Source organism: Callithrix jacchus, chromosome 1 (assembly GCF_049354715.1).
Source record: "Callithrix jacchus isolate 240 chromosome 1, calJac240_pri, whole genome shotgun sequence".
NCBI lineage: Eukaryota > Metazoa > Chordata > Mammalia > Primates > Cebidae > Callithrix > Callithrix jacchus.
In genome coordinates, this window is record NC_133502.1 from 154,123,213 (window position 1) to 154,135,460 (window position 12,248).

At 38.5% G+C, this 12,248-nt stretch overlaps 1 protein-coding gene across 3 annotated transcripts in view; it reads left to right on the forward strand.

Annotated features, from left to right (window-relative positions):
* Positions 1 to 12,248, forward strand: part of TMEM38B (transmembrane protein 38B) — a 251,912-nt gene that overhangs the window by 50,729 nt on the left and 188,935 nt on the right. For 2 of the 3 annotated variants that reach the window (XM_054258575.2, XM_002743174.7), the window contains exon 5: positions 4,833 to 4,950. In XM_054258575.2, the coding sequence (XP_054114550.1) occupies positions 4,833 to 4,950 (118 nt within the window). Of the gene's footprint in view, positions 1 to 4,832; positions 4,964 to 12,248 lie in introns of all 3 variants that reach the window. The other variant, XM_054258577.2, reaches the window with a different exon arrangement.

Below are 12,248 nucleotides of genomic sequence, written 5' to 3' on the forward strand. Positions count from 1 at the left end.
TTTTAGACAGAGTCTCACTCTGCCCCCCAGGCTGGAGTGCAGTGGAGTGATTTCAGCTCCCTGCAACTTCTACCTCCTGGGTTCAAGTGATTCTCCTGCCTCAGCTTCCCAAGTAGCTGGGATTACAGGCATCTGCCACCATATCTGGCTAATTTTTGTTTTTAGTAGAGACAGGGTTTTACCATGTTGGCCAGTCTGGTCTCAAATTTTTGATCTCAAGTGATTTGCCCACTTTGGACTCTCAAAATATTGGGATTAGGGGCATGAGCCACTGTACCTGGCCAGTTTTAAGTCTTCCAGTTTGTGAACATGGGATACCTTTCCATTTAAGTAGGTATTTTTAAACTTTTTATTTATTTTTGAGATAAATAAATAAAAAGATAATCTTTTAATTTATTTATTTTTGACACTCCAGCCTGTCACCTAGGCTGGACTGCAATGGTACAATCTCAGCTCAATGCAACCTCCACCTCCTGGGTTCAAGTGATTCTCCTGCCTCAGCCTCCTGAGTAGTTGACATTACAGAAGCATGCCACCACACCCAGCTAATTTTTGTATTTTTTATAGAGACCAGGTTTCACCAGGTTGCCCAGACTGGTCTCAAACTCCTGGGTTCAAGCAATCAACCCTCTTTCGCCTCTCAAAATGCTGGAATTATAAGCATGGGTTACCATGCCTGGCCCTTAGGTATTCTTTAAATGCTAGCACATGGAATTGTTTCTTAATTTCCTTTTCATATTACTTATTGCTGCCAGTTCATTTAAAAAATATCTAGTCCTGCTAAAAACAAAGACAAGTCATCCTCTGTCCCCACAGTAACTCTCTTAGAGTGTTTTCCTTATTTTCCTTCTTCACCCCCAAGTTTTAAGAATTAAAATGTATGTATAATGGAAAATTTGGGAATATGTTAACATAAAAGAAATCTATTGTTTAGTGACAACTTCTGTTAATGTGTCAGTATATTTCTTTACATTTTTTGAATAAATATATTTTTATAGTAAATAAATGTAGTAAGGCTGAATAATAATTTCTAAAGTTCTCATGGTTTTTAACCCCTGGTACCTGAAATCTTACTGATACGGGAACATGCTCTTTGCATATTTGCAAGTTAAAGATCTTAAGATGAAGAAATCATCCTGGATTTCTGGTGGGACTGAATGCAGTCACATGTCTCCTTTTAAGAGGAAAGCAGAGGGAGATTTGACCACACATCTCGGAGATGAGAATGATATAGCCACAAGCCAAGGAATGCTGGTGGCCACCAGAAGCTGAAAATCACAAGTAATGGATTCTTTTCTAGTATCTCCAGAGGTAGTGTGGCCCTAGTGACACTTTGATTTTTGACTGAATGAGACTGATTTTAAATTTCTCTGTTTTATTTGTTATAATTTGTTATAATTTATTGCAGTAGTCACAAGAAAGTAATACAGATTTTGGTACCAGGATGTGGTGTGCTGCTGTAACAGATACCTGGGATTAGATAATTGGTGGAGGCTAGAGGAATTTTGAAGCGCATGGTAGAATTATGGATGTTAAGGGTACTTCTGGTGAGGGGCCTGAAGGAAGTGAGGAGCACATTAGAGAGAGCCTATAAATATATAGTCTTAGAGAATACATATATGGTTATAAGCAAAATATTGGTAGGAATATTGTTACAGATGCTGGTGAAGACTTCAAAGGAAATGAGGAACATGATTTTGGGAACTGGAGAAAGGTTATCCTTGTTATGCAGTGGTGGAAACTTAGCCACACAATTGTTTGCCACAGTTGTGTGGAAAGCATAACTTGTAATCAGTGAATGTGGATATTTTTGCTGAGGAAATTTCCAAGCAAAGTTTTCTAGTTATAGCATGGTTTCTTTTTGATGCTTATAGTAAAGTGCAAGAGGAAAGAGTTAAATTGAGGGAATGAATGTTACTAACCAAATAAAACCCCTCAAAGCCAGGACTCGAACATTTGGGAAATTCTTAGCCTACTGGGACTGCAAAGTTGATAAGGCTGGGATATTCACTCTGGAGAGAAGACCAAGGGTGTGGCTGGACCACTTTTCCTAGTTTTGAAGGGATTGGATGTTTGATTCATGGATCCATTCAGTCGTAATAGCAGAAGCCAGGAATAGAGAGGAGGTTATCCAAGAAAGATCTGTGGAAGACTCTCTTTGTCTAGTGACATGGAGTGCTGTGCATACACAGGAGACCCACTGGGAATTTGGAAATATTAAATCAGAAGAAACACTGCCAGCTTGGACTGAAAGGAGAAAGATAGGATTAAATGAAAGAAGGCTGTCAGACTTTTAAAATTCAGCAGGCCAGAATCAGGCTGATAAAACTGCTCAACTACAAACATATGCTTGGAAAAGGAAGAATGACTTCATGGTAGGAGCTACTGGCCCTGAGGCCAGGCCATAGGTTGGATTCGGGTGCAGAGACCAGAACCATCAATGTAGAGGGTGAAGATGTGGATTCACCTCAACCTGCAGAAGATTATTCTCACGCCTTGAATCCTGATGGAACTTGCCCTTCTGGATATTGAAATGGCTTGGGACTGCTGAATTTTTTTTCCTTCTCTTTTCTCCCTTTTGGAATAGCAATATCTATAACTGTTATCCAATGCTTATTTCACCATTGCATTTTGGAAGCAGATAACTTGTTTGCTAGTTTCAGAGGAAACTAATATAGTAAGCATAAGAAATTTCTAAATACATCCTAATTTTTTAACAAATCTCATACTCCAGTTTTAAATGGACTTTTTTCCTAAACTTCAGCCCCTTCTCTAATGCCTTGCTCCAATGCATTGTTTATGAAATCCTTGTTCCTTAGATTCAGTCCTTAAGAGAATACAACCCAGAATGGTAGATGTGTATGCCAAGGCGATGTACACAATGAGGCACTGTGGTACAGAAAACAAACTGTGAGAAAGAGTAGCAAAATAACCTTCCATGTTTTTATCATTTTAAAAAATTTTTAATTTTGTGTGTAATTTCTAAATTGGTAATCATAATTTGGGAATATTATAAAACTTTTTTTTTTAACCAATAGAGATGCACAATCAAAAAGGTTTAGAGACCGTTGTTCTAAAACCTGACTCTTCACCTTGGCCTCTTGGAAGTGTTGGGATTACAGGTGTGAGCCACTGTGCATGGCTGAACTCTAAATTTTTGCTGGACACTTGGTTACCTATTATGTTTCCTAGCCTTCCTCAAAGCTAGCTGTGGCCATGTGATACTCAATGGGACAATGGGATGTAAATGAAGTGATGAGTGAAATTTCTGGGTCATGTCTGACAGATCTTTGCCTTGCTGGCTGTGAACTGAAGATGACAACAATGACCTTGAAAGCCACACATTGCGGATGGTAGAGCTGTCTTCCACCTCTGGACCACTCACTGTTTGACTTATAGTTACAAGACAATTTTTTTTTTAAATTGTGGTAAAATCTGCCATTTTAGCCATGTAAAATTCAATGGTAATAATACTCATTCTGTTGTGTAACCACTATCATGATCTGTTGCTAAAACTATTCCATTACCCAAAACAGAAACTCTGTAAACCATTAACTCCCCAGTCTTCCCTCTCCCATTCCCTGGTAACTTCTAATCTACTTTCTAAAAATAAATATGTTTTATCTTAAAAAAATAAATAAATAAAATAAAACCTGACTATTGGCAATGCATTTGGTGGTCATATGGATCCATTTCTTGCTTCAACAGTGTTTGGATGGAACAGATCTGGGGCCTAAAAAAAAAGAAGAAAACAATAAAATAAAATAAAACATGACTGTTACCCAGTCATATTGTTAAGCAAGATCCAGAACCTGAAATGGATTCTTTCTTAGAGTCTCTGGAGGTAGTGTGGCCCTACTGACACTTAATTTTAACTGAGTGATACTGAGTTTAAATTTTTCTGTTTTAAGCCACTGAATTTGTTGTAATTTATTACAGTAGCCACAGGAAAGTAATACAGGTTTGGTCTATTGTCAAAACCTAACCCTGTTAGGAACTTAGTCCTCAGCTTGTTATAATTAAATAAATAAAATTTTAATAAAATGGCTTATAGGAACCCTTAGATTTGTCATATTTTGCAGTGTGGCATTCCTAGAGTTTATCATTTGTCTTTTTTACTTGTAAGATAGAGAGCTAGGCAATGATTTGTTACTGAGATATACTTTAAATATGTGGCAAGTATATAACGTAAAGCAATACTTCTTATTTGGTAGATTAGCATCTCATTTTAGACTTTACAATTTAAGCGTTAATATATTAGCTAAAACTAATATGCTGTGCTGGAGTTAGCTAAATGATGTGCTGAAGATGGCTTTTAACCGTTTTGTGATAACCAGTTGTGTGCATCTCTCCTCTTCAACGCAGTAACCTGACATTGGCCATGATGGGAGTATTTACATCATGGAAATGGGCAAATGCTAAAAATTCAGGCTTTCTTTTCCTCCAGTTTACCCTGTGAGATTTTTAGCATTGTAAGGTTTTAAATCACTAATTCCAGATCATGCTGTAGAACGTGGAACTTTGAAATCCTTTATGAAAAAACTTATATGGCCAAATATGTTTCAGAAATACTGGATATAGAAATGTACTCCTTTTGTTGGAGAGTCTGAATATGTATGGTTATTTTAAAATCTATAGTTTATGCTGTGAAGAAAGGTATTTAACTTGTGTAACTCAGCATTTTCAACACTGTTTAAAATGTATTAACAAAACTCATCTTTGCATTACATCTATTAATGGCCTATTAAATTACTGTTTTTCAGAGCACTCTAGGAAAGATAGAGATAGATCATATTTGTTCCTTGCTGATTTCAAATGTGTTTTATTTTCAGCCCTTCCAAGGTTACCCTGCTGGGGTCGATTATCTTTACATTCCAGCACACCCAACATCTGGCAATATCAAGGCATAATCTTATGTTCCTTTATACCATCTTTATTGTGGCCATAAAGGTAAGAATTCAAAGTACGTATAATTATTACAAATCTTGTATGACATTCCCCTTCGATACAATTCTGCATCCTGGGCAAGTAAGAGGAACATTTATTTATTGTTATTAGCTAGGAAGAAGAATTTGGGGAGGTTTACTCAGCACATCTATGACTTTCTGAAACTTAGCTTTTCTGTGATTTCTCATTTGCTTTATGCCAGGGCTATCAGGAAACACTTGCAGATAGCCTAGTAGTATATTGGAGAACAGAGTGTAGTGGAAATAGCCAAGGCTGATCAGAGACTGCAAAGATGATACTGTCTCATGTGTAAAATGAGGTACTTGAGATAGGTATTCTCTAAGTTTCCCTTAAGCTCTATAATTTCAAATATTTTATATTAGGACATATTTGTGGTTATTCTTTTCTATTAATATTGCCTGGGTGGAAGCTTTATTCCTTCTTGAAGATAGGTTAAAGACAAGTAGTCTTGGGTTCAAATCCCAGTTTTGCTGCCTAATATCTGAATAGGCAAGCCACTTAATGTCTTTGAATCCTGATTTTCTCATCTTCATTGTACGACTGTTGAGAGGATTGGAGAGGATGCATGTCTTTCTGTCACTGTATCTGATATGTCTTATGAATTTTATATCATGAGGCTAATTCTGATTATTCTTACCATGATTAAGTATTGTTCCCTTTTCACAAGTAGACAATTGATTTTATAATAAGATTATTGTAGCCTATGGTCACCTCTATTTTAGTAGATATTTTTGGCTAAAACTTATCTACAGGATTTTTAAAAGGAAAACAGGATAGATTATATAAATATGTGTCTTAGAATGAAGTTACTGTATGAATTATTTATTTTTGTTTTGGTAGTCTCTGAAATGGAGATGGTCTGTGGCTGTAATTCAAGTAACAAATACTGGAGGCAAAATCTCTTCACAGCTGGTCTCTGCTAGTCCTCAAAGTTTGAACTGTATATATTTTTTCTAACAGCTTCATTGAGATGTATTTTTCATACTGTGTTAGTCTGTTCTCATGCTGCTAATGAAGAAATACCTGAGACTGGGTAATTTATAAAGAAAAAGAGTGGACTCACATTTCCACATGGCCAGGGAGGCCTCACTGTCATGGCAGAAGGCAGAGGAGGAGCAAAGATACATCTTGCATGGTGGCAGACAAGAGAGCTTGCGCAGGGGAACTCCCATTTATAAAACTATCAGATTTTGTGAGACTTATTCACTATCACAAGAATAGCATGGGAAAGACCCTCATGATTCTGTTACCTTCATCTGGCCTTGCCCTTGACATATGGGGATTATTACAATTCAAGGTGAGATTTGAGTGTGGAGATAGGAGTGATATATGGTTTGAGCCAAACCATATCTTGTATCATATAATTCACTTTAAGTGTATAATTGAAGTTTATTAGTATATTCATGGAATTTTGCAATTATCACTACAAATCAGTATTAGAACATTTTTATCACTCCAAAAAGAGACATCGTATTCTTTAGGAATCATTTCATATTTTCCTTAATACTTCCAGCTGTAGCCCATTTTATTTATCCATTCATCAATTGATAGACATTTTGATTGTCTCACTTTTTGGCTAGTATGAAAAATGAGCTTTGAACATTCATGTAAAAATTTTTGTGTGGACATGTGATTCATTTCTCTAGAGTGTATCATCTATGAATGAAATTTTTAGGCCATATGTTAATTCTGTGTTTATCCCTTTGAAGAACTGACAGATTGTTTTTTAAAGTGACTTTATCTTTTTATATCCCACCAGCAATGTATGAGATTTCCAATTTCACCACACCATTACTAGCTCATATTATTGTCTGTCTTTTTTATCATAGCCACCCTAGTGGGTGTGAAGTGGCATCTCATTGTGGTTTTGATGTACATTTCCCAGATGACTGATAATGCTGAGTATCTTTTTTGTGCTTGATAGCAATTTGTGTGTCTTCTTTGGAAAAATACCTAATCAGATCATTTGCTCATTTTAAATTTGTGTTGTTTCCTGTTGAGTTGTAAAATTATTTTTATATTTTGGATACTAGAACCTTATCAGACTTAATGATTTGCAGATATTTTCTTCCATTCTGTAAGTTTTTTTTTCACTGATGGTTTCCTTAGAAGCACAAATTGGTAAAATTTTGATGTAGGCTGGGCGCCATGGCTCATATCTGTCATCTCAGCACTTTGGGAGGCTGAGGTGAGCAGATCAGTAGTTTGAGACCAGAGTAGCCATCATGATGAAACCCCATGTGTACTAAAAATATAAAAATGAGCCAGGTGTGGTGGTGGGTGTCTGTAAACTGAGCTACTCAGGAGGCTGAGGCAGGAGAAATGCTTGAACCAGGGAGGCAGAGATTTATTGAGTTGAGATTGCACCACTGCAGTTGAGCCTGGGCAATAGAGAAAGACTGTCACAAAAAAAAAATTTTTTTTAAATGAAGTTCTGTTTACTCTTTTGTTGTGTATTTTTTGTGTGTCACAGCTAAGAAACCATTGCCAAATCTAAGGTCATGAAGATTTACCTCTATATTTTCCTCAAGAGTTTTATAGTTTTAGCTCTTGTGTTTAAGTTTATGATCTGTTTTGGGTTAAGTTTTGTGTATCGTATGATGAACAGTCAAACTTTTTTCATGTGGATATCTAGTTGCCCCAGCGCTATTTATTATAAAAACAATTCTTTACTTTTGTGAATTGCCTTTACAGTCTTGTCAAAAATCAGTTGACTGTAAATTTGAGAGTTTATTTCTGGATTCTCAATTTTATTCCATTCACATGTGTGCCTGTCCTTATGTTATTATGACTACGTCCTAATTGTTGCAGCTTTGTAGTTAGTTTTGAAATCAAGAAGTGTGAATCTGGTAGGATCCAAGATGGCTGATTAGAAGCAGCTGTGGTCCACAGCACTCATGAAGAGGAGTGAAAAGGGGAGAGTGAATTCAGCACCTTCAACTGAAATATCAAGGATCTTGCATTGGGACTGTCTAGGCAGACAGCTCAACCCCTGGAAAAGGAAGAAGAGCAGTGGGGTTGGGGATGATGGCTCACCTGGGAGCATTATGGAGCCAAAGGAACTTCCACAGCCAGCCAAGGGAAGCGGTGAGTGATTATGCAACCTTGTCCATGAAGCCATGCTTCTCTCATAGACCTTTGCAACCTGTGAATCAGGAATCAGGAGATCCCCTTGTGAGCCCGTGCCACCAGTGTCTTGGGTTCGATACAGAGCTGTGTGGAGTTTAGGCAGAGCAGCCACTCAGGCACACACAGAGACCCAGGAGTTTTATATACTCTGGCCCTGGGGTCAGCAAACGAGGAAATTCATCTATACATATCCCTAGGAAGGGGGTTGAATCCAGAGAACCAAGCAGCATCGTTCTGCAGGCCCCACTTCCATGGCACCTCACAATTTAAGCCCTTGGGCTTGGATTCCAGCCTGCCAGCAGAGCAGGCTGGAATCTGCCTGAGACCAGTCTGAGTTCCTGAGGGGAGGAGTGGCTGGCATCTGTATGGTTTGGTTGACTCAGCCGTTCTAGCCTGCTGGCTTTGGAGAATACAAACAGTCTGGATGCACAACACAGCACAGCTGCCTGGCCACAGATCATGGCCAGATTGCTTCTTTAAGCAGGACCCCGATCCATTTATCCCCACTGGGCGGCACCTTCCTGTGGGGGCTTCAGTCACTTCAGCAAGGTTCCATTGGGATGTAGCTGTCACAGGGAGGAGTGGCCACCATCTGTATGGTCAGTAGACTCAGCCGCTCTAGCCTGCTGGCTTTGAAGAATACAAATGTTACAGATAAGAAAGGGTTTCCCTGCAGTGCAGCACAGCTGCTTTGCCAGATCATAAGCAGACTGCTTCTTTAAGCAGGCCCCTGATCCATTCTTCTTCACTGGACAGGACCCCCTGCAGAAACTTTATCCATTCCAGCCAGGGTTCTGCATCTCTCCCTGGGATGGAGCTCCTGGAGGAAGAGGCATCTGCCATCTCCGTGGTTTGGTTGACTCATCCATTCTAGGCTGCTGACTTTGGAACGCCCCAATGATTTGGACAAGGAAGGGTTCCCCCACCCAGTGCAGTACACCTCTTCTACTGAAAAGCAGCCAGACTGTTTCTTTAAGCAGGTCCATGATTCTGTTCCTCCTGACTGGGTAAGACCTCCCAACAGGGGTCTCCAGCCACCTCCTACAGGTGCGTTCAGTCCAGCAGCAGGTCAGTACTCCCCTGGGATGGAGCTTCCAGAGGAAGGAGCTGGCTGCCATCTTTGCTGTTTCATAGCCTTCACTGATGATACCTCCGCGTTTGGGAAAAACCAAGGCATCTAGGTTCTGGAGTGGATCCCCAGCAAACTGCAGCAGCCCTACAGTAGACTGGCCTGACTGTTAAACAGAAAACAACAATATCAACAAAAAAGACCCCACAAAAACCCCATTCAAAGGTCAGCAGCCTCAAAGATTGAAGGTAGATAAGCCCACAAAGATGAGAAAGAATCAACACAAATACAATGAAAACTCAAAAAGCCAGAGTGCCTCTTCTGCCCCAGATGACTACAGCATCTTTGCAGCAAGGGCACAGAACTAGGCTGAGGCTGAGGTGGCTGACTTGACAAAAGTGGGCTTCAGAAGGTGAGTAATAACAAACTTCACTGAGCTAAAGGAGCATGTTCTAACCCAATGCAAAGAAGCTAAGAATCCAGATAAAAATCCAGAGGTGATAGTCAGAATAGCCTGTTTAGAGAAGAACATAACCAACCTGATTGAGCTGAAAAACACAAGATGAGAACTTCACAATGCAATTACAAGTATCAATAGCAGAACAGATGAAGTGGAGGAAAGAATCTCAGAACTTGAAGACTATCTTTCTGAAATGAGACCGGCAGACAAAAATAGACAAAAAATAATGAAAAAGAATGAACAAAACCTCTGAGAAATAGGGGATTATGTAAAGAGACTGAACCTTTGACTGATTGGAGTACTTGAAAGAGATGAGGAGAATGGAACCAAGCTGGAAAACATACTTTAGGATAATATACAGGAGAAATTCCCTCACCTAACAAGGCAAGCCAACATTCAAATTCAGGAAATCCAGGGAACCCCAGTAAGATACTCCATGAGAAGGTCAATCCCAAGACACATAATCATCGGATTCTCCAATGTTGAAATGAAAGGAAAAATATTAAGGACAGCCGGAGGGAAAGACCAGGTCACCATTAAAGGGAAACCCAGCAGACTAATAGCAGACCTCATAGTGGAAACCCTGCAAGTCAGAAGAGATTGGGGGCCAATATTCAACATTCTTAAAAGAATTTCCAATGCAGAATTTCATATCCAGCCAAACTAAGCTTCATAATTGAAGGAGAAATAAGATCCTTTTCAGATAACCAAATGCTGAGGGAATTCATCGCCATCAGGCCTGGCTTGCAAGACTTCTTGAAGTAAGTACTAAATATGGAAAGAAAAAATCATTATCAGCCACTACAGCAGCACACTGAAACACAGACCAATGACACTGTGAAGCGACCACATAAACAAGTCTGCAAAATAATCAGCTAGCATCATGATGACAGGATCCAATTCACATACAGCAATACTAACCTTAAATGTAAATGGGCTAGATGCCCCAATTTAAAGACACAGAATGACAAGCTGGATAAAGAACAAAGACCCATCAGTATGCTGTGTTTAAGAGACTCATCTTCTCACCAAAGACACACCTGGTTCAAAATAAAGGGATGGAGGAAAATTTACCAGGCAAATGGAAAACAGAGAAAAGCAGGGTTGCAATCCTAGTTTCAGACAAAACAGACTTTAAAACCAACAAAGATCAAAAAAGACAAAGAATGGCATTACACAGTGGTAAAGGGTTCAATTCACCAAGAAAAGCTAACTATTCTAAATATTTATGAACCCAATAAAGGAGCACCCAGATTCATAAAGCGAGTTCTTAGAGAACTACAAAGAGACCTAGACTCCCACACAATAATAGTAGGAGACTTTAACACTTCACTGACAATATTAGACCGATCATTGAGACAGAAAATTAACAGAGATACTCAGGACCTGACCTCAGATCTGGATCAAGCAGACCTGATAGACATCTACAGAACTCACCACTCAAAAACAACAGAATATGGATTTTTCTCATTGCTGCACAGCACTTAATATAAAACTGACCACATAATTGGAAGTAAAACACTCCTCAGCAAATGTAAAAGAACTGAAATAATAAACAGTCTCTCAGACCACAGCAAAATCAAATTAGAACTCAAGATTAAGAAATGCTCTCAAAACCAGACAACTACATGGAAATTGAACAACCTGCTCCTGAATGACTCTTGGGTAAATCATGAAATTAAGGCAGAAATCAAGAAGGTCTTTGAGACTAATGAGAACAAAGATACAGCATACCAGAATCTCTGGGATGCAGCTAAAGCAGTGTTAAAATTTATAGCACTATAATAGGGAAATTTATAGCATTAAATGCCCACATCAAAAACTAGAAAGATTTCAAGTTAACAACCTATCACCTCAACTAAAAGAACTAGAGAACCAAGAGCAAACCCCAAAGCTAGCAGAAGACAAATAATCAAGATCAGAGCTGAACTGAAGGAGATAGAGACATGAAAAACCCTTCAAAAAAAAATTAATGAATCCATGAGCTGGTTTTTGGAAAACATTTATAGACTGCTAGCTAGACTAATAAAGAAAAACAGAGAAGAATCAAATAAACACAATCAGAAATGATAAGGGGGATATCACCACTGACCCCACAGAAATATGAACAACCATCTATAATCTCTGTTTATAGTATACAGTATAGTATTCTATAAACAGAATAGTATACAGTATAGTATACTATAATATAATATTCTATACTATATATATATATTCTATAAACCATTCTGTTTATAGAATACTATACTGTATACTATAAACAGAGATTACTGTAAATACCTCTATGCAAATAAACTAGGAAATCCAGAATAAATGGGTAAATTCCTGGAAACACACACCCTCGTAAGACTGAACCAGGAAGAAGTTGAAACCCCAAATAGACCAGTAATGAGTTCTTAAATTGAGACAGTACTAAATAGCCTACCAACCAAAAAAAGCCCAGGACCAGGTAGATTGACATGAACGTTCTTATCTTCTTCTTGATCCCAGGGAGAAAGTATTTTGTATTTCACTATTAAGTATAATGTTGGCTATGGGTCTTTTCTAGATGCCTTTTAGCAGAGGGGGAAGTTAGTTCCCTTCTACTTCTAGTTTGCAGAATGGGTGGGAGCTGTATTATTT